The sequence below is a fragment of the Schistocerca serialis genome, chromosome 7 (genome assembly GCF_023864345.2).
Source record: "Schistocerca serialis cubense isolate TAMUIC-IGC-003099 chromosome 7, iqSchSeri2.2, whole genome shotgun sequence".
Lineage (NCBI taxonomy): Eukaryota > Metazoa > Arthropoda > Insecta > Orthoptera > Acrididae > Schistocerca > Schistocerca serialis.
This window is the reverse complement of record NC_064644.1, coordinates 535,217,162-535,241,365: the sequence shown is the minus strand read 5'-3', so window position 1 is coordinate 535,241,365 and position 24,204 is coordinate 535,217,162. Positions and strand designations below refer to the sequence as shown.

Sequence of the window (24,204 nt, the reverse complement as noted above, 5' to 3'; positions counted from 1 at the left end):
AAAAAGTGGAAAACGTCCTTGCAGGAATGAATAGTGGATAAACAGACGGCCTCAGACTTAAGAATGATGCGGGGGAAGATAAACGCCATCTATAGAAACACAAGAGAGACCTTTGGATAAAGAGAAACAACTGTATGAAATATCAAGAGCTCATATGATAAGACAGTTCTAATCAAAGAAGGGAAAGCTGAAAGGTGAAAGTTACGTGCAGAAGTGTTATACACAGAAAATGAAACTCTGAACAATGTTATAAGAATAGAAGTGGAAGTATATGAAGTTGAGATGGGAGATACAATACTGCAAAAATCTGAAAAAGCTTTGATATAACTAACTGTAATGAAATAACCTTTCTAGTGGATTATTGAGATACTTGAGATACTAAATCATGACAAAGCTGTTCCACCTAGAGCTGTACATGTCTGAACCAGGCGACTTAACATCATACTTCAAGAACAATACAATATTTCCAACTCCAGAAAAGATGTCAGACGTTCACAGGTGTGAATATTACAGAACTGTCAGTCTAGTAAGTCATGGCTACCAAATGCTGGCACGAATTATTGCAAGTAAAGTTGAAAAACTGGTAGAATTCGAGCTTGTGCCAGACCAGTTTGGTCCCAGGAAAATGGAGGAATACACTAGTCGGCACTGCCTCTATGAATTGTCCTAGATGATAGGTTACAGAAAGGCAAACCTGTTTGAAGCATTCATAGATTTAGAGAAAGAGTTTGGCGATGTTGACTGGAATACATTCTTTGGTATTCTGAATGCAGCAGAAATAAAATATAGGAAGTGAAATGTTATTCATAACTTCCCAGAAATCAGACTGTGGCTGGGAATACTAAGGACGTTAAAAGAGTCCATACATTGAGAAAGGAGTAAAGGAAACCAATGAGGTATTTGGACAATAAGTTAAACTTCAGGATGAAGAAATAAAAACGTTCTTGTTGATGAAATTATAATTCTTTCAGAGATGGTATAAGACTTGGAACATTAGCTGAATGGAACTGGTAGTGCCATGAAATAACGTCATAAGGCGAATACCAACAAAAGGACAGCAAGGATAATGGAATGTAACCGAATTAAATCACGTGATACAAACAGAATTAGATTAGGAAATGAGAAACAAAAAGCAGTAAATCAGTTTTACTCTTTGAGAAGTAAAATAACTGTTGCTGTCGAAAGTGGAGAGCATAAAAAATACTGAAGATAAACGAGAAGAAAAGCTGTTGTGTAATAGAAAACTTTGTTAATTTCTAATATAAATGTAAGTATATTTTTCTCGAGTGTACTCTTGTATGAAAGTGAAATGTGTATAATAAACTATGCACACAAAAATAGATTAGATTTTGAAATGATATGCTATGAAGAAATGTTGAAGATTAAAAGGCTACCTCAGACAACTGATCAGGACATACAGAACCAAAATGGGTAATGAGGAAATTTAGAGCAGAACCTGACTAAAATAAGGGTTCAGTAGGTAGCATACATCCTGAGGTATCAAGAAATTGTCAGTTCTGTACTGAAAGGAGGTGTTACATTTAACCCTAGCAATACCAACTCATTTTCCATCATATGTATTACCAAGGGGGCATGGGGGAACTATAGCCCATTGCAACAGAAATTTTTAAAAAAATACTTTGATTGTTGTTAACTTTTTTCAACAACATGGTTTTTATATAGCTACTCATGCATAAGTAGGGTCAAAAACATGAAAATATCTCTTCCACAGTCTTTGCAGTATCAATATATTTTCCATATTCCATCATGTTTACAGGGAGGGAAGCAGTAGTCTTTTTATTAGCACCATAAAAAAGGATTCAAAAATTAAAAATTCGTTAGGTGTCATTGATTTTCATTGACAACATATATTTTAAAAATATATACATAAGTAATAAGAGTCCTGATACTAAACACATCAATATGACGTTTGTTCTGAAAAGTCATATCATCTACAACATTTAAATTTTCAGGTTAAGTTTTACTGAGAAATTTAAAACAATTATGGGATCTTCTATAAGAAATCATTAAGAACAGTTAACATTTTTTCGAAATTTTAAAGTATAAAGTATATGACTATGTACAATAGTTTAAGAAAGTGGGCACAAAGTGCTCCCCTCACCACCCTAGGTATTTCTGGGGTTAAAAATTGTAGATGGAGGCCAAGGAATGAAGCAGGTTCAGATGTATCTTGGTTGCAGTAGGTATGGAAAGACGAGTCTTGCACAGAATACATTAGTGTGGAGAGATGCATCGCACCGGCCATCCGACAGAAAACCAACACATTACATACATAACAATATTATGAAAAGGATAGTTGCTACTCATGTATAGCGGAGATGGTGAGTTGCAGATAGGTACAGCAAAAAGACTGCCAGAAAATGAGCTTTTGGCCAGCAGGGCCTTCGTTGGAGATAGAGTAGACAGAATACACACACACACACACACACACACACACACACACAAATGCAACTCAACACACACACGACTGCTGTCTCTAGTTGCTGAGGCCAAATTTCGTACTGGATTTTTCATTGTTGAACATATGTACACATTTGTCATAGGAATGAAACAAAATTTCAGTACACTCATTACAATAGATTAGTGGGAATTTCTAGTACATCTTTATGGAGCCAGTACGCAATATCATTGATGGGGTGTTGCTCAATGAGTTCTGTCATAATCTTCCTATTTTACTTTCTAATTATATTCTTTAACATTAATGGAATTCTCCAAAAAGTTTCCTCAATTTGTGAATGATATTTTCGAGAAATACTCTAAATTCTTTTATACTGACAGCTAGTTAATCGATATAGTTCAATCCATTAGTAATAAATATTCCACATTATGGTAAAAGGTTATTGTAAACTGGTTTGAGACTGACTTATCCTGCACAATAATTTGAATTTTGAGTGATTACATGTTGCCGTATTTTTGTCCATTTCACATTCTAAACAGTTGCTTTTGGAAGTATGTATTTGAATGGTAAATACTGGTCTCATTAAAAAATCAAGTGCTAAAAACTAGTTTATACAGAATTTCTACTTCCATGTAACAAATAAAATTAAATATACAGTCATACAGAAATATGTGAAATGAAACACTTTCAGTCATGATACTAAATTTTGTTTGTTTACTGCATCCAACATTTCTTACTCTATCAGTTGAGACCTATTCATAAAGAGACTTTCGTAAGTATGATCAATACACTACCATTATTTCCATGCAAGTGTCATTAGGTAAGCGGATTCAGTTTGTTATATTTTAAAATTGTAACTTTTAATCTGCAAATGTGTTTATACAATTCTTTATTGTTCAAAACAATTATTTTTGGAATGTTAAATGACACCAATGTTCGTATAAAATTTTAAATGTAACAGTTTTCATGTTCGTAAAAATGTGGAGGGCTGTTATGTTCAAAGCATGCCAGATTTTTGTAAAATTTTGTGAGCTCTGAGAGCCTTAAGATGTAATGAAGATGTGGTTTATTTGGGTTACCATTGCTTGAGTGTGAACCTTGATACTAACTACGAGATTAAAACTCTAAGCAACAGTGGAAAGTTCCATAACAGGTCACATTTAACTGCAAAGTTAAAGGTTGAATCTCGTAGTTACCATCATCTTTGAATCAAAATTTTCTACAGAACGAAATGAACATCAATTAGGGCTAGTCAATCTGCATCAAGTGATTTGGAAACAGGTCATGTCATAATGATTTACAAACTTCCATCGTCCTTAAGCAATATCACAGTGTTGTATACTCTTTATTTATCAGGTGCTACTACAATAGAATTTATACCACTCTCAAACAACCAGCAGAATTAAAAGAAATGCACCTTACCTGTAAAATGTACATGCTATCACATAGGTAAGCAGATGATTCAGAAATAGCCATTGGGTTTTGTGGTACCCTAAAATCTCTGGGAGTGCAGAAGCATCCACACACAATGAACAAAGAGAATGAACAAAGTAAACAAAAAGACAGACAGGCTAGAAGCTGGATGAATAACCTATTACACCTAATATTAATGAAGACAAGTATAGGGATATATGTAAATGAAAAAGTGTGTTATATTCATTTAAAAAATTCTATATTGAATTGCCAGTGCCCCATTAAAGAAAACTGGAAATGACAACATGATTACTTCTTGGCTACCTTTCCACTGATTCCTGCAAAAATAAGTCATTCTATATTAAACAGTAAACCAAGGGGAAATCGTACCAGCTGCTTACTGGTTTCGTCCTCATTTACATGTTGCATCTCTTAGTATAGCAGTACGATATCTAGATGATATTAACATTGCTATATCTACAGTTCAGGTGATGTGGTTAATAAGTTATTGAAATAATATACAGATTTAAGATAATCTAATTACTAACAGTCAGCGATTTCATTAGAGAGTAATGACATTTTAATTTTGTCAATTTAATTTACATTTAAATAACGTCGTTCCACTTTTCCTACTGCATGTCTGGTCAGCTCTGAGTAACACACCGGTAAATCAATCCAGAAATATGGCTTCCTGTGATCTATAACGTAGCGGGAATGGCGTGTTTACCTTCTGGTGTACAATGCACAACGTTTCTCTTGCTCGCTTCATTACAGATATCGCTTCCAAGGGAGTACTGACACTCCCGCTTCGTTACAAAAGCAAATAGAGGGATGAACGCCAATTCGGTTTGTCAACAGCATCTCTGCAAACAGACATGACTGTGCATGCAAATGTTGATGCACAAACAAACCGAGCGGGCGTGACACATTTGTTTGGAAAACAACAGACTGTGGCCATAATCATGATATGGATATTTTGACTCCCAGCTTTAGGGACACATGCCTCTTCACGTATTCTTTCGCGTAGGTATCTGTCGAACATTTTTATCGGTTTCTTTCAAGCAGAATTTTTACAAACGCATGAAATGACTGAAGAGAGTCAAAGAACTTACTGTTACTGAAAGCTGTAATAATGTTCTGCTCCAAATCAATGCTCATGCTCTGAAGAAAGATCTGTATTGAAATTGTCGTGTAAGAATATGCGATTAACGTATGGCGGAAAGCTTTCCGAAACGTTAAAATACGTTTCATTGTCGAGGTTACTTACTACATTCAAAAATTTAGTCCATAAAATGAAATCTTCGAATGAGGAAATATAAAGGAATCAGAAATCTGCATCAGTTAGTCAGCCGTTTATGATGTAATGACGAAGAACATATAAAGTTGAATTTTGGGCTCAGTTTGTAAGTCTCTGGCGCAATTTTTCTCCTTCATACGTCTGCATTACTTATATCTCGGATGATGAAGATATGGTTTTCTTCCAAATTATGTAAATATGCATGTACCTAGACCTCTAGGTCCTTATTAAGGAGGTAATAGCTGGATATACCCTCAAATTAAATCCCTGTTTTCCTGAAAATAAATTTCAGCTTTTCGAAAAAATCTGAATATATTATTCTCTTTCATAGAATCTGAAATTTCATCTTACCACAGACGGGGAACACGGAATTCTACAGACTGGAGTGTGGAATTTTAGATCACTTAAGCTAATAAATAGGCTAGAAAAAAGGAATGAAATAGGTTTCTGGTTCGTAGAATTTCGTACAGAAAATAATTTAACTACTGCTATCACGCTGTTTAAGAATCGTACAAAATGTGAAGGAGACCCAGAGAAACTGGAAGGTTTCATTGATATTGTGTAGTGGTAAGTCAGAGGTTTCGAAACTAGATTTTAAAGTATATAATAATTGCTAGTGAATATGTGGACACTGACTAAAATTTATTAGTTATGCATCATAGATTAAAATTTAAGGACTTGCAAACAGATAGGAAGTTAAGGAGATGGGACCTGGATAAATTGAAATAACCAGCAGTTGTTCAGAGTTTCAACAGGAGCCTTAGGCAACGAGCGACTGAAACAGTGGAAAGAAATACCCATTCGACGTTTCTGTAACTTTTATAAATGAAATAGTGAAGACAGCAGATGGTCACATAGTTAAAAAGACAAGGCCTAGTAAAACCCCTTGGATAACACAAGATGTTTACCGTTTAACTGACAGAAGTAGAAAATGGAAAAATGCGGGAAATGAAAAAGATAAAGGGAATACAGACGTCAAAAAATTGAGAACTGCATCAAGTGCAAACTGGTTGAGGTGGAACGGCCAGAGGACAAATGCAAAGCTGTAGAATCTTGCATTAGTAGGTGATAGATACCGCCTATAGGCAGATTAGAGAGAGAGAAAAGAGAAGCAACTGTATTAATATCAAGCACACAGATGGAAATCCAGTACTAAGGAAAGAAAGCAAAGTTGACAGGCAGAAGGAATGTATAGAGAGCTATACAAGAAGAATGAACTGGAAGACAATATCATAGTAATGGAGCAGCCAGTAGAAAAAATGAGATGGGTGATATGATAATGCGAAAGCAGTTTCACTGCTCACTCGAAGGCTCTCAGAGTACATGATGCTCCTACAGACTTACTGTGATACTTGGGAAAGCCAACCATGACAAAACTATTCCACCCAATGTGCAGGATGTATGAGACTGGCGAAGTAACATCAGGCTTCAGGAAGAATGTAATAATTCCCACTCCAAACAAATCATGTAGTGGCAGATGTGAATATTACAAAAGTGTCCGTTTAAGAAATCATGTTTTCAAAATACTTACACGAATTATTTACAGAAGTATGGGAAAATTTGTAGAAGGTGACCTTCTGGAAGATAATTTTGGGTTCTGGAGACATGTAGGAACACTCGAGTGAACAGTGACCCTACAACTTGTCTTAGAAGATAGGTTATAGAACAGCAAACCTATGTTTCAGTCCTTGCAGACTTAGCGAAAGCTTTGGACTGTGCTGACTGGAATATACTCTTAGAAATTCTGAAGGTAGCAGGGAGCAAAAGGTTATGTACAGCCTATACAGAAAACAAAAGACAGTTATAAGAGATGAAGGACAGAAAAACGCAGGTTTGAGTCCTTTCACCAGCGTTAATCCGTACACTGAGCAAGCAGTGAAGGGAATCAAAGAAAAGTTTGGAGACAGAACTAAAGATCAGGGACAAGAAAAAAATGGAGATCTCGTGATGGCATTGTAGTTCAGTCAAAAACAGCAAAGGACTCTGAACTGTAGTTGAATGAAATGTTTAATCTTGAAAATAGGTTATTATATAAGAATCGACAAAAGAGAAACAAATGCATTACATGTAGTCGAATTAAATCAGGTGATACTGATGGATTTAGCATAGAAAATGTGACAGTAAAGTCAGTAACTGACTTTTCTGTTTGAGCAGCAAAATAAATGATGATGATGAACGTTGAGAGGATATAAAATACAGGTTGGCAGCAGCAAGAAAAGAATTTCTGATAAAGGAGGATATAGTTAACCATGAATATAAATCCAAATGTTATGAATTCTTTTCAGAAGTCGACTGCCTGGAGTTTAGCCTTGTAAGTGAACAATAAGCAGTTGCACAAGAAAACAGAAGCATTTGTAACGTGATGCTACGGAAGAATGCTGAAGATTAGATAGGTAGATCGCGTAACTGAGAGAAGGTACTAAAAGAACTAGAGAGAACTGAAATTTGTGACATAGCTTAACTAAAAGATGGGATAGGTTGACAGGACACATTATGAGCCATCAAGGAATTGTCAGTTTGGTATTACAGGGAAGTGTGTGTTCATGTGTGGGAGGGGTAGGGGAGGGAGGAGGGTAGAAACTGTTGAGGGAGCCCAATGAATGAAGACAGTAAGCACATTCAAAGGGATGGGTGTGGCAATAGTTATTTGGGGAGGAAGAGGCTTGCACAGGATATACTAGCTTGGAAAGCTGCACTAAAACAGTCTTCGGACTTAAGACCACAACAACAACTTTGAAATTATGCTTTTTAATTCGCACAAGACCGCTGTAAAAATCCGATGAGTCTTGTAAATTAAGGCTTGCCGAAATTTTCCAATTCTTTTTATTTCAGTATCACTATGTTGAGAAAGTGCTTCGATCCGCCAACAAAGATTATTTATGATTCTAATTTTTCTTTTTAGATTCAGTATTGTTTGATTTCAATACGAAACAGATAAGTAGTGAGAGTGAAACGGATACTTTGTGGATCCAGAAAGCCTTTCTTGATGTTTGTATTGCCACAAATACTCAGATGATGCTGAAGAAACTAAACTGAATGGGTTCACCTCAATTTGTGTGCATGAAGATTCCTTCTGGGAAGATTAGAAGTATGTAATTTCATAAACATGCACGCTCATAAGCACGCACACACACACACACACACACACACACACACACACACACACACACACTGAAACACTGGATTAACTTATATCTTCAATGTGCACACTCAGACCACACATTCAGATAGTGACTAAACTCAACTTATTGCAACTACTCAGCACCAATAACAGAACGTCTCTTCTTGAGCGTGTTGGCTAATTCCTTGTTCGTGCGTTTTGTTGTGCAGTATCAACTCCCCATAGCACCCCCTCAGATTTAGTGTTAAGATGACCCAGGAGAAATCACGTCAAAAACTGGCTGTCCGGTCATTGATGTGACTGTTTAGTGTATTCAAATTTGTGTCTGTGTCGTGGTGTAACGTCCGTTTGCAACACTGAGGCTTAAGGGAAGGACATTCAGATGTGCGTACCTCATATTTGTTCTACACAAGTACCACATGTTACGACTCTTGCGTTCCGTTTTGGAAGTTTTGTCTCTTGAATTCCTTTATTTCACTTGTTGTCATATCTGTGAGAGGTCTATGCGGTATCTCGCCAGATCTCACTATTCATCACATTCATTTGGGACGGTAATATATTCGTACCACACGACTCATAGTCTCTAACTAATGTATACTATAACAACTGCCAAGACTACAGAAGGAGAACAGACAAGTCAATGAAATGGACGCAAAGTTCATAATTTTGTGAAAAAAATTGAGTGCGAGGGAGATTTGAACTCGGATATCCCGGCATGCAGTCCAACACTGTGGCCACACAATGACGATGCCGTTGATCTTGCAGTTCGCTCGATTTTGCACATCTTGAACTTGGATCGTTCACTGTTTGTATTTTATTTTTCCACAGTTCGGCACCCTTCTTCTCGCTTTCATGCTTGACCTGTGTTCAGGTTTTGACGGGCCACCTACTGGGCCATCTTACCACTAAATGTAATGGGGGTGCGAGGGGAGATTCCCTCGTAAGTAGCGGTTAAGGTGAGGTGGAAACATTTTCAAAATACATCACTCACGCACACTATGGAAACATAAGATGAATGAGAAAAGTAGCCTAACTACAATGCAACTCAGACTGTTGTCCTTTGTTTTTAAGGTTACAAAATGGACTGAGTATTTCTCGCTATTTTGGAAAGGAATCGCTGTCGCGCAGTAAAGAATCTCTAAATATAGCATCTCATAACCTAGACTTACAGCACAGACCATAAATGGGCAAGTTCACGACAATGGATGCATGTGTTATGGCATTAGGCCTAAATTAAGATCACAGGAGGTCAGCTGCATCGATACTATATTTTAATGGAAGATAACACACAGATGGAGAAAAACGCCGGTGGTAAATATGTAAAAATAAATATTTTCCATGCCGTTTACAGTTTACAGGTACTAAAAACATATTTATTCAAAAAAATAACAACTTCAAAACAGTCTGATGCTTTCCTCAAAAATTGTCTACTGTATTAGTTTATAAATGACGTTTAGAATGGTGTTTGAAATTACCTGTCTTCGATGTGCTTTTCTGATTATACTCAAACACTGAAACAAAGACTTAATTGTAATACAGTCTATTAACGTGACTAAATATGTCAGATATGGAGATACGAAACAGCTGTGGCGGATTCATTTCAGTTACTGAGTTTCATCGAGTTGATAATCATCTGACTGGTTTTATGGGTTGGGTCACAATTTCTCTCAAGTAGATACTGCCCCATCTCTGAGTAGTATTTACATCCAACGTCCTCAGTTATTTGATGGATAGTCTCCAACTTCTGTCTTCTTCTCTTCTTCTAGAGTTTTTCCCTTTATGGCTTCTTCTAGCGCAGATGAAGTCATTTATTAGTGTTTTAACGTATATCTTCTCATTCCATCCTTTCATCTAATGATTTCTATATATTCCTTTCAGACGATCCAGCAGTTATTCTCTTCAATTCTTATTTCACTAAATCTTCAGAATCCCTCTGCAAAACTGCATCTCAGACGCTTCTATTCTCTTCATTTATGATTTCAACTCTGACAGCTTCCGCACACACTGCAGTGCCCCAGGCGAAACTTCTCAGGAATTTCTCGAGTTGTGGCCGATATTTGGTGCGTGTAGAATTATTTTCGAGAGGAACTACCTTCTTACGTGAGGAATTCTGTTCCTTTTTTTTTGTATACAATTGGATGCAGTCACAAATTACTCTTAATTCTCACAGTGGGAGAACGCTTCGAGTGAAGTTCAAACTTGTGCAGAACACCTTCTCAGACGGTACAAGCGAAGACGCGGTCATTCGTGACTTCACACAATAAGTTGCGAGCCGATAAATTTCAGAGAGTCATACACGCAATATAAATAGCCTCGTTGTATTTACACTGCCTGACAAAGAAGGGAAGCAAAGAAGGAAAATGGTTAAACATCAATGTAACTTAGTTCTCGTACGCTACTGGCGGGTATGTAAATGATTGAGAGTTGCGTTTCTCTGTGAGAGGTGAATTAATTTTGGTCCGGTTTAGAGTTCTTATCAGGCCTGTTAGGCTACGTAAGACGTGTGAATAGCATTAAATGCTGAGTGATCACTGTGAAAGACATGTGGATGCTGTGACTCGTCAAAGACAGTGTTACCAGCACCTGACAGAATTTTGATGGTGCCATATTGTGGATCTCCATTTGGCAAGACGATCAGTTTGTGCAATATCTTGATTTGTGGGACTTTAGGATGAGACACTGGCTCAATGTTGGTCTCCATGAGAACGTGAACGAGAAATAGTGGTCGTCAGGGTTCCATTCAGTCACGTCTGATCACCACAAGGGAGAATCACTATATTGCATTCAAGCACATCGCAACTCCTGCATATCTGCGCTTGTCATCCGAGAACGAGTGCGGACTCCTTGCAACATTTTGTGTCATTTTACGCCAATGGTCAGAGACTAGTAGCAGTCTGTCTAGGGAATAACTGGCCCATGCGTAAGCTGTCGCTAATGCCTCAACACAGACAGCTGCGTTTGGATTTGTTCCACGACTGGGAAGCGGGAACTGCTGATGAACTGAAGTTCTGCACTACCAGGGATGACCACCGTTGGTGAATACGGCGGGGAACTGGGGAGAGGTCCAGCTTTTTCAGTGAGAGTCACAACGGTGGTACTCGTGGTGTAATGATGTGGGGAGTCATCGAGTATGATTTGAGGTCACGGCTGGTAGTAATTGACGGTAAACTGACAGTACAAACGTACATAACGGACATCCTACGTCCTCATGTACGACCCCTCATGCGACGGTACTGAGGTGCCATTTTTCAACAAGACAATGCTCTTATATACATGGTACGTGCCTCTATGGAATGTCTACATGATGCTGAGATACTCGTTTGGCCAGCAAGATACCCATAACTGTCCCCGACAGAAGATGCATTGTATCAGCTGGTAGTCCAGCTATGCCCTAGTGACAATACCCAAAGTGTCAAAGGACCGGTTACAACAGGTGTGCACTAGTTCGACCCAGCAGAGAATACAACGGTTTTGTCACACCTTTACTGGTTGAATCAGTTAATGGATCCAGGCCGCAGGGAGCTCATACTAACAAGTTCTGTGTAGTACTGTCTCTATATCGTAATCACTGAAATAACACAACACACCCCCTCAACCCATGAAGTTTCATTCCGTTTCCTCCTCCATTAATTGGTGCTTCACTTCTCTTGTCGGTCAGAGTAAACTGAGATAGAAGTGGACAACGACATAATCAATAACATACAGTAATGGTATGTAAATGAGTGTTTCATGTGCAGTGTGTGAATTGCTTTCCATGCTGCAGTGTGCGATCATTTAAAACTATTGAGAGAGCAATGTGTTTACTCATCTGAAGCGCGCCTTCAGGCGGCCTCTGCTGCTTTCTGCTCCTTATGTAAGCGAGTAATAGATTCCGCCTCCATATCGCCGACCGTTGGTGGGATATTCTAGTCATTACTCCAGAAAGGTATAGTACCTTTCGTCCATCTTGCGTTCAACATGGGTCGTTTTGTTGCCAAAGTAGAATTTCTTAAGCTAGCCTACAGCTTTTTCCTTAATTTCTATATTAAGAGCGTTAATCTCATTTCTGCTAATCATCAACACTACGATCTTTCTTTGGTTTAGCCCTCAATCCATCCTCTCTGTTGAGAACGACCATTCATTTTGACAGGTTCTGTAATTGTTCTTCAGTTTCATGGAGGTTAGCAAAAATGCCGAATGTTATTAGTAACAGATTAATAAATCTTAGAGAAACATACTTGACAGCAAACTGGTTACGTTCTGCGTGCCTACCTGACCTGTAGCGGTGTGTGGCAAAGTCAGGGAGGCTGTTACCTGAGGAGTGCGGCTGGTTCTGGCGGCAGGAGTCGTCGTGGTTGTTGAGGGCTGACTTGTAGGCAGTGGCAACGCTCTCGAAACCCGGGCTGCCCTTCACATCTGGAGGGTAGGGGTCGCTGATGCTGTCCCTGCACACGGAGCATTCGCTGCGCGCACAGTTAAGGGCACCACTCTACAGGCCGCTCTACTGCCGCTACTGCAGCTGTTATTGTGCCGCTGCTACTGCTGCTACTCCTGCTACTGCTGCTGTTACTGCGCCGCTGCTGCTACCACTACTGCTGCTGCTACTGCTGCTATCACTGCAGTCAGTGCTCTGCTCCCGCTATCACTACTGCTGCTACTCTGCTACTCCTGCTACTGCTGCTGTTACTGCGCCGCTGCTGCTACCGCTACTGCTGCTGCTACTGCTGCTATTACTGCAGTCAGTGCTCTGCTCCCGCTATCACTACTGCTGCTACTCTGCTACTCCCACTACTGCTGCTGTTACTGCACCGCTGCTGCTACCGCTACTGCTGCTGCTACTGCTGCTATTACTGCAGTCAGTGCTCTGCTCCCGCTATCACTACTGCTGCTACTCTGCTACTCCTGCTACTGCTGCTGTTACTGTGCCGCTGCTGCTACCGCTACTGCTGCTGCTACTGCTGCTATTACTGCAGTCAGTGCTCTGCTCCCGCTATCACTACTGCTGCTACTCTGCTACTCCTGCTACTGCTGCTGTTACTGCGCCGCTGCTGCTACCGCTACTGCTGCTGCTACTGCTGCTATTACTGCAGTCAGTGCTCTGCTCCCGCTATCACTACTGCTGCTACTCTGCTACTCCTGCTACTGCTGTTGTTACTGAGCCGCTGCTGCTACCGCTACTGCTGCTGCTACTGCTGCTATTACTGCAGTCACTGCGCCGCTGCTGATACCACTGTTGCTGTTGCTACTGCCACCACAGCTGCTACTACTGCTGTTACTGCTGCTGCCACTGCTGTTACTGCTGCTACTGCTGCTGTTACTGCTGCTACTACTGCTGTTACTGCTACTGCTAATGCTACTTCTGCCACAACCGCTGTTAGTGCTGTTGCTACTGCTGCCATTACAGCTGCTGCTACAGCTGTTACTTCTACTGCTGCTGCCGTCTTTGCGTGGTCAGTGTCGCTGATTCCCTCCCTCTCCCCAATCCTCCCACCTACAGCTACATTAATCCATAGTAATATTAGAAACATGACTGTAACTCTGCAACGTTTTCATGACTAAACCGCTGAATTTTGATGAAATATGATATGGAGAGAGACTGAATGCTGAGGTAGTGCTTAGGCTACTTTAGAAAATAATAAATAAATATATTGATTCTTAACACGGTGAAGCAGGGAATTGAACAACTTAATTATGCAGATGACTTGGAGGGTTTATAGATTATTCTGCGACACTGCAAATCCAGTGTTGACTCATATGTGTGGTTTCTGAAATTTTAAAACGAATTGGCACATCATCTGGCGAAGCTGTACACTTTTTACTGCGAATTGCTTTGGAGGTACAATGAAAAAGTCCAATGTTAATCCCAGAAAACCGCTGTGTCGAAAATCCTAAAGAAACAATCATATTTATTTAACGATATTCCTCGCAAACGAAAGTCTGATCTAGAGACCTCGAGGTCTGAAACTTACTCTAACCGAACAACCTCGGAGCAGTCTCATATCCACCTCAATTTATGCAGCACGTCATGTGACTGTAAGACCTAGAGGCACATCATAACAGTCACAAGCCTGTCGCGTTTTAGACGCTGAACGTTACATGTATTTGTAGCTTCCGAGATGCCTGAAGTTCCACAAAGATGGCGCCATTTAAGTGCCATACATCGAAGACAGAAATGTCGCGCTTTTTTATTTTAACGTATTGCAATTCAAACCAAAAACTGCTTTTGGAATGACTATAAATAAAATTCAAGGGCATACAGTCAAAGCTGCCTGTGTGCATTTAGAAAAACTGTTTATTTCTCATGGATAATTTTATGTAGTGTGCTCACATCGTCCAATACACGAAATCTTTACGTCCTTGCAAAAGAAGGTAAGTCCAAAACTGTCTATAGTTAAGGCAATGCAATAAGTAATTTATAAGAAAGAAAATTTTTTGTCGTTTTTAATATTTTTGAACTAAGATTCGAAGTACGGCGTACAATACAATAAATTCATTATATACTTACATACACTCGCTACACACGAGTTGTGACAAAAAGAACGTCCCTATTAAACTGTTCACGATTTACAAATGCAGACGTGCTACTGAGACCTCAGAGTTTCATGCTGCATATACCACTCACTTCCTAAAGACCACATCACTCAGATGAGCACTGTCTTTATCGCAGCACTCATGTAGACTAACTATGAAGCTGCTACGCCAAGTGTTTTCCATTACAGCAACAGTAACATCGAAGGCATCTCTACGGATGTTAGCTTCCAGTACCTGGAGGTTTTCAGGGCGAGTTTCGAACACTCTTGACTTAACATACGTCCAGAGGAAGAAGTCGGGAGCCGTGAGATCGGGTGGAGGTGCTGGCCAAGCCGCATCACCAAATCGGGAGACGAGACGTCCAGGAAACGGTTCACACAAATCAAATGACTCAAAGCACTATGGGACCTAACATCTGAGGTCATCAGTCCCCTTAGACCTAGAACTACTTAAACCTAACTAACCTAAGGACATCGTGCCCAAGGCAGGATTCGAACCTGCGACCGTATCAGCAGCGCAGTTCCGGACTGAAGCTCCCAGAACCGCTCGGCAACAGCGGCCAGCCGGTTCGCACAGTTCGTCCATTAACTGTAGAGTGGTGTGTGTAGTTGCACCGTCCTGTTGGTACCACGTGATTGGACAGGGATAGTTTAATCTGAAGGAAGCTCGTTGGGTAGCGACTGTTGACTTCTTTGTCCGCAGCTCGTGGTCGTGCGGTAGCGTTCTCGCTTCCCACGCCCGGGTTCCCGGGTTCGATTCCCGGCGGGGTAAGGGATTTTCTCTGCCTCGTGATGGCTGGGTGTTGTGTGATGTCCTTAGATTAGTTAGGTTTAAGTAGTTCTAAGTTCTAGGGGACTGATGACCATAGATATGAAGTCCCATAGTGCTCAGAGCCATGTTGACTTCTTTCCAGTGTCAAGCTCTGCCACACAGACACGCTATTGCACACTGCACTTCTCAACTGTAACTGTATTTCCCACTCCCTTGCAGTGCTGCTAGCGTGTCACCGACTACGTGGGCAGGCACCTGCAGTCACAACAGACAACTGAAAAGGGGCGCTCTCTCTGACTCACCCTGTATATTTATTCATACGTACATACATACATACGTATGTACATCGCTACTACCCAGATATTTATAAGTTACTAGTGTACATAGTCACCATCACTCATCTTGAAAACATAGTGATAAGCGAGCACAGTCGCGAGTAGCGACTAGTACCGTAGTAATTTAAGTACAGGGTGCACGTAAAGCCCTGAAACACTTTCAATTATTTATTACACAAGAACTTAACATTGTACAGATGTCATACATATTGCATTTTGAACAGATACTATGAAAGAGTTTATTTATTTATTTTTACAAACATTCGATATGCGAACCATGAGTGACCCGGCAGACGTCAGTACGGTAATCGAGTTCTTGCCATACCCGTCCCAGCATGGCATCGTCGACTGTGGCAGTCACTTCCCGTATTCTCTCCCGGAGCACCGCTACATCACGTGGCAGAGGCGGTACATACACCAGATCTATAATGTGTCACCACAGAAAATAGTCACACGGAGTGAGATCTGGTAATGAGGGAGGCCATTTCATGAAACTGCTGTCCCCTTCTGTACCATGGCCGATCCACCAATGCGGCAGCTCCGTGATCAGGTACCCACGAACTTTACGATGAAAATGGGGTGGAGCTCCGTCCTGCTGAAAGATGAACGGAGAGTCCGATTACATTTGAGGCATCAGCAATCTCTGCCACATGTCCAAGTAGGACAGTGCTCCCAGTGAAGGAGAATGGCCCGTACAGTTTTCGACATGACAAGGCAAAAAAAAAAAAAAAAAAAAAAAAAAACATTTACCTTTGGTGAATCACGCTCAAATTCAGTGCATGCATGTGGGTACTTTGTACCCCAGATTCGACAGTTATGCCTACTCAGTTTCCCATTAAGCGATCAACAATTTGATCCCCATCCTCATTCAGTTGTTGCAATTGCGAACAATACTCAAAACGCTTGTCTTTGTCGTCGTCGCTGAGCTTCTGTTGTAGCTCCAATTCGACTGGTTCCATAGACAGCTTCCGTCGCAGGACTTCCCACACTGTCATTGGAGCCATCTCGAGTTCACGGGATGCACGACGCACCGATTTCTTTGGGCTCCTTATGAATGTCTCTCGTATGTGCTCCACATTCAGTTCACTCACACTGGGACGTCCGCTTCTTTGCCGGGCCCAAGCAACCTGTCGTGACGAATTTGTTGCCAGTGGTAAATGGCCTCCCTTGTTGGTGGCATCTTACCGTACTTCGTTCTAAGCATCCGTTGAACAGCTGTAGCACACTTGTTTTTGTCGAACCCCAACACACAGAAAGCTCGCTCCGCACCTGAACTCGCCATTTTTGCGACTTGCGCTTACTACCGGCAAATTACGAAACTACGCCGTGGCGGTATACATGAAAAAAATTTTCAGGGTTTTTCTCGAAATGACATATGTATGATAGTGGTACACTGTTTCGTTCTTGTGCAGTAAATAATTGAAAGTGTTCCTGGACTTTATGTACAGCCTGTATTTTGACACTAATTACAAATGAACACGACATCTGATTTTCATATGCCTGACAGATCAGACATCACTCATATCTACAATTCGATAGGTGCTACGCTAGATTGATGGAAAAGTTTCAGTGCAGATGCACAACCAACTTCCGAACTCCAACGGAAATGAGAAATCTGTAAGTTCATGGACGGTGCGAATTGGGAGTTGGGAATTTCACTCTGACGAAGGCATGTCCGAATGGGTTCTGGCCCCAGTCTGGCAGAAAATATTTCCAACTGTCAGAGTTACATTGCCGCAATGCTCTGCGCGACTGGAAGTCATTACCTCCTTCCTGTCTCTTCTCGCCCCATTTCCTTTCTATTCCTTCACCCCAGTTATTCATGTAGGTTCTATAAGGTGGAGAGGTTTCTGGTTCAAATGGTTCAAATGGCTCTAAGCACTATGGGACTTAACATCTGACGTCATCGGTCCCCTAGACTTAGAACTACTGAAACCTAACTAACCTAAAGACATCACACACACCCTTGCCCGAGGCAGAATTCGAACCTGCGACCGTAGCAGCAGCGCGGTTCCAGAGTGAAGCGCCTAAAACAGCTAGGCCACGGCGGCCGGCGAGGTTTCTGAAAGGTCTACAATGTCATACAGGCGTAGGCAAGATGAAACAATATCCTCACTTTTACTCAATCTGTTTTGGCCATACACGCATATGAACGATAGTGAAATGGAGTTCAGCAGACATCGTAAACAGCGAGTCTACGAAGATGGTATTCTAGCAGTGCAGCAAGCCAAATATGAGTTTAATGAAAGAGAAACAGGATTTAACAAGATGTAAAGGATGGAGCCACACAAGTCCCAAGTATAAGTAGCCGTATCAGAAATTTAGATACCTGGTAACACGCCTCACAGGTGCAGATATTAAATTAAACGGGATAATACAAGAGAGGACAGAAACAGATCCACCATACCAACACTCTCCAAACGTTTCTTTATGATTATGAAATACAGACGGAAAGAAAGAAACTTCACTTATGAACGGTGGGTCCTCAGATTACACTCCACAATATTTTTTATTTGACCTCTGCATAAAAATAAGTGATTATGACTAATTTTCGTAAGCTGAATTCAGATTTGACGCCAGTTTTTCTCCACCACATATTTTTCATATGGACATCATTTTTTTCCTCCGTTAAGAAAAATACTTCAGTTTAATTGAAGTAAATTTCAATTCATATGCAGTTCCTAAGCAACAGACGATATGTAAATAACTCCATAACTCCAGTATGACTTGTTACTTACATATGACATATATAGTGAAAAGCAAAACGTATCATCTTACTGCTGTAGTTAAGACGGTGTACAAGTTGTATCTTGGCTGCAGAGATGGGGACCAAGATAAGTTTTCTGTTCCTCATTTTTGTTTTGACACATGTGCAAGTAATTCCTGTAAGTAGTGGCAGGGTTCGACAGCATGAATGTCATTTACGGCACCAATGGTGTGGCGCGATCAGAAGGATCAGGCCGCTGACGCACTTTGATCAAACAAAAATAGCAGAGGTTAGTCTGCAAAACTCAAACATGCTATTGAATATCCAAATTTGTCCTCAGCCATGAGGCCAGTTCCTCATGACGTTTCTCCACTTCCTAAGCCTCCAAGTGATTGGACCATTGATGAAATACGCAAAGAGATGGTATGCAACAGCAGTGAGAGCGAAACAGCAGCAGCTACCAGCACGGCAAGTGTCGGTCCGGCTCCGGAGTATTTTGCGCCAGAACCAACATCACTTCGTCGCATTTCGCAAGGAGAAATTAACGGCCTCTGTAGGGATTTGATCAGTCACAGGTATAGTCTCAGTTATTGTTTCGCGATTGCAAGGATGGAATTTGCTCGCTCAGGGAGTTAAAGTGACGACATGTAGGAGACACCAGAATGAGTTTGAAACCTTTCTCTCTACCAGCAACGAGTCTGCGTACTGTAGTGACATCAGTGGATCGTCTGGAGTTCTGCGTCATGTTCACGACCTGGGGAATGGAAATTCCTTATTGATTCTTCGAAATCAATTTCAAAGGCAGTCCTCTTTGATTATGGTAATAAATATGACTCGGTTCCAGTCGGATACTCGGTTAACAAGAAACAGACTTATAAAACAATGCTCAGTTACTTGCACTATGATATGTATAACTGAAAATTGTGTACAGATCTGAAAGTAATAGGGCTATCGACTGGCATGCAACAAGGTTACAGGAAGTACTGCTGCATTCAGGACCAGTGAGACAGTTGCTAAGAGGAAGAACATTACGAACGTAAACAGCAGCCTAAGCGAAACGCTTATTTCCTGGGGAAATTAGTGTGTCGTAGGAGCCTTTAGTAAACTCTGAATAAGTATATCTCACACCTCTGCATATTAAAAGCTAGTTAATGACGATACGAGTATGGATAGAAGTGATGAGCAAAGAAGGGGAAGCTTTCGCGCACCTGAATACAAAATTTCCCAATTTCAGCGGTGTAAAGAGATAGTATTTATTGGCCCCTAAATACGAGAACTTAAGCTAGATACTTATTTCACCATCTCTTTAAGTGAGACAGAAAGAGATCCATGGAATGCCTTGAGCTCAGTGTGTACGTTCTTGGAAATCTCAAATCTGGTGACCGTAAAGAGAAGGTAAACGGCATGGTATTTGCAACGTATAAAGTTTCACGTGTCACCAAAGTTACATTTCCTTGATTACCTTCTTGACTTTTCCCCCAGACGTTGAGGGATATAACTGATGAACATGTAAAACGTTTGCACCAGGCTATTTTAGCACCGGAAAGCGGTTTGTTGCGCTGTGGAACTGCAGCATATTGGCAGAATTTTGTTGGACCTTAGTTAGAGACACTGCAGAACTTGAATACAAAAGAAAAGAACCAAAAAGTCTTACTAAACTTATCCTGGGTGAAACATTTATCTTTCTACGGTTTCGAAATGATGCAGTTTCCATAACTCCTATTTTTGCGAATTTTTATTTTCAAATCCCTATTCCCCGTAACCACAATAAGTGAAAACCATAATTTTATCCAGAGGGCAGACAGAAAGTTAAAATGTGTCGTAAAGTGTTTTTAACACCGCGATTTTAAGTGGGCCCGATAGGGTGATTATATTTCCAGGATCCGTAGGGACGTTTTAGAGGAGGGGAAAGCATTCTTGGCAGTAAGGTTGGGAGAACTGGAAAAGGATGCACAGCAAAACTGATAATTTAGGAAATTTAAGAAAGGAGGCTCAAGACTTACTGAGTCAAGAACTTTTTGAGGCCATCTGTTGGTATTGATGATGATGGTGATGATGCCCAGTCAACACATATCTAGTACATAAACTGTTTCGTTAGTTTTTAGAAATTCTTGATTTAAAATTGTGTAGCTTCTATTAGTCATACAGGTAATGAATTCTTTGACTGCATAAAAGCAGTAGAGCTAGAAATCATCTGATCCGAATTTCAATCGTGATCCAACTGACTGGAGGAGGAGGAGGAGGAGGAGGAGGACGAGGAGAACGAGGAGATCGATGTTTAATGTCCCGTCGACAACGGGGTCATTAGCGATGGAGCACGGGCTCGGATTAGGAATGGATGGAAAAGGAAATCAGCCGTGCCCTTTCAAAGGAACATATCCGGCATTTGGCTGGAGCGATTAGGAAAAATAATGGGAAACCTAAATCAGGATGACCGGAGTTTGAACCATCGTTCTTCCGAATGCGAGTCTAGTGTACTAGCCACTGCGCCACCTTATTCGGTTTCATAGATACCTCCAAGCTTAGTCTGAAAGCTGCATTACTACACAACGGCAGTCATCGTTTTTTTGTTGTTGTTAGTCATGCAGTTCACATGAATCAGACTTACGCCAACATGACAGTCCACCTCGACTCCAGCAAACTCGCAGAGTGCTAGTGGAAAACATGTGGTGGTCTAATATTCACCACTCTACTATTGCGAATGCAACTGGATTTCACTAATTAGTGCTGCTTTCCATGAATGTGGGACTGTAAGCGTAGGAAATCACATTACAATCAAGAACACTGACCTGCAAGAATTCTTAACTTTAATGACGAAACCCTCGTTTCCGACCGAAAAAAACGTTCTTCTTTCACCCCTTAAAAATAAATCTTGGTTTGATGAAAAATTTTGTTGAAAGTATAAATCTAGAAGGATAGGCCTCTTAAGTAATTAAGAGACAACCCGCCCGGTTAGCCACGCGATCTAACGCACTGCTTTTCCTGGTTGAAAGGAGTGCCGGTCCCCGGCACGAACCCTCAGACGGATTAGCGTCGAGGTCCGGTGTGCCAGCCAGTCTGTGGATGGTTTTTAAGGTGGTTTTCCATCTGCCTCGGAAATTGCGGGCTGGTTCCCCTTATTACGCCTCAGTTATGCTATGTCGGCGATTGCTGCGCAAACACTTTCTCCACGTAGGCCTACGCGTACACCATAATTACACTACCACGCAAACATTGGGGTTACGCTCGTCTGGTGCGACACGTACCCGTGGGGATCCACTGGGGGCCGAACTATACGATAACTCTGGGTTCGGTGTGGGGCGGCGGTGGGGTGAGTGGACTGCTGTAGCCTGTTGTGGGGTTGTGTACCGCTGTGGGCCACGGCGGGGGCGAAGCCTCTCCGTCGTTTCTAGGTGCCCAGTTCAAAACAATACAATTAGGAGACGCAATTTTGTACATTAAGTACAAGAAGGTGACTGATCAGAAATTCGGCAATTGTAAAGGTCCCGCGTTTGACGGAATTTTGGAGGGGAAAGAAATGTAAGCGCGGGAAGTTTAAAAAGGAGACATTCGTGAATTCTTAGGATAAAAAAAAGAGATGAAATGACAGTACTTCAGCAAATATACCATCAACACGGAAGCATTCCACTTAAAAACAATTTTCTCCACCCACATATTGACTGTTTCCCTCCTAGTTGGCCGGCTGGAGTGGCCAAGCGGTTCTAGGCGCTACAGTCTGGAACCGCGCGACCGCTACGGACGCAGGTTCGAATCCTGCCTCGGGCATCGGCGTGTGTGTTGCCCTTAGATTAGTTAGGTTTAAGTAGTTCTATGTTCTAGGGGAGTGATGGCCTCAGATGTTAAGTCCCATACTGCTCAGAGCCGTTTGAACCATTTGAACCTCCGGGTTGTGAACTCGGCAGTGATGAATTCGGAGAAAGATGCCGTCAGGCTATTTCTTTACTGGAACAACGATGACAAGGCCATTCTAATAAAGCGGTGCTTCTGGATTACTACTGGTCTGTGTGCAGGGATGTTCTGGAAAACGCTTACAAAGGGGCAACCCAAAAGATAACGATCTCATAAACCACCTCTTGATTCTCTTCATATTCAGCCAACTACCAGGCATTCTATCAATTTAGAACGCTGAGGATGTAACTACGATAAAGAAAATTTCAAATGGGTTTTCAATGTTCATGACTTATGTCACTAAAATTTATCGATTTCTCTTAATATTTTAACGTAAAGAGCAGAGTGAGCGCAAAGTCCTGCCCTGATTACAAAAATTTATAACAGAACAACCGTTTCACATAATAAGTTACAGTTGATGCCGTTACATAGGTTAGTGTTAAGAGTTTTTTTTTTAAGACCACTTACGTTAATAAACCTCAGGTTGTGCTCCCTTCGTAGCTCGGAGAATGTCGAGCCGGTATTCCAGTTCCCTCTAGGTGTTTCGTAACATGTGTTCTGTTACAGTATCCACAGCAGCTTGTATCCTAGCCTTCAGTTCGTCGACGGCAGCAACTGGTGTGACGAAGACTCTGTCCTTGATATAGCCCCAGAAAAAAAAAGTCAAGGGGCGTAATGTCTGGAGAGGGGAGTAATATCCCGATTGGAAGGAACGGTCCAACACCGTGGCCAGCCCCCTCTCCAGACATTACGCCCCTTGACTCTTTTGTCTGGGACTGTATCAAGGACAGAGTCTTCGCCACACCAGTTGCTGACGTCGACAAACTGAAGGCTAGGATACAAGCTGTTGTGGATACTGTAACAGAACACATGTTACGAAACACCTGTCGGGAACTGGAATACCGCCTTGACATTCTCCGAGCTACAGATGGAGCACACGTTGAGGTTTTCTAAAGTAAGTGGTCTTAAAAAAAAAACTAGTAACACTAATCTATGTAACGGCGTCAAATATAACTTATTATGTCAAACGGTTATTCTGTTATAAACTTTTATAATCAGGGCAAGACTTTGTGCTCACCCTGTATGTCTACTTACTGTATGTTACAGAAACTAGAGCTAAAAAATTGTTTCATTGTCATACTAGTTTTTTCTTTCAATCCAAAGCTACTAACAACTGATTCGTGAAGGAAACGTATAAATGCACGCGTTCAGCTACCCACACTTTGCGTGTCCCTCTGTGGGACTTACCTGAAGTCCATGTCGTTCGTGTAGCCGTTGTCGATGAAGTTGTTGTCATCGATGCAGTCCCTCGAGGAGTAGGGCGGCCGCCGCATCATCAGCAGTCGCGGCATGAAGTGCAGGAAGACGCGCTTCACCCACGGCGACATGCGGTGCGTCGACGGCGACCTGGACACAACGCGACGAAACGTCAGCGTGCGTAATGCGGGCAGCGTGCTGCGCCCTGCACTTGCACTGAGGTGGAAACAGCCATGGGATGCCTCCTAGTATCGAGCCGGAAATCGTCTTTTCCGTCGTAGTGCAGCAACTACTCGACGTGGCAGGGATTCAACAATTCGCTGGAAGTCCCCTGCAGAAATATTGAGCCATGCTCCCTATACAGGCGACCCTAATTGCGAAAATGTAGCTGGTACAGTATATTTTACACGAACTGACCTCTCGATGAGGTCCCATAAATGTTCCACGAGATTCATGTCAGGTAATATGAGTGGCCAAATCATTCGC

The 24,204-nt window shown here is 41.4% G+C and overlaps 1 protein-coding gene across 1 annotated transcript in view; it reads right to left on the bottom strand.

Annotated features, from left to right (window-relative positions):
• The window catches only part of LOC126412670 (acetylcholine receptor subunit beta-like 2), a 311,004-nt gene that overhangs the window by 70,108 nt on the left and 216,692 nt on the right, over positions 1-24,204 (bottom strand). Inside the window, exons 9-10 of the mRNA XM_050082373.1 lie at positions 23,710-23,868; positions 12,544-12,692 (exon numbers count right to left, since the gene is read on the bottom strand). Of these exons, the coding sequence (XP_049938330.1) occupies positions 12,544-12,692; positions 23,710-23,868 (308 nt within the window). The remainder of the gene's footprint in view (positions 1-12,543; positions 12,693-23,709; positions 23,869-24,204) is intronic.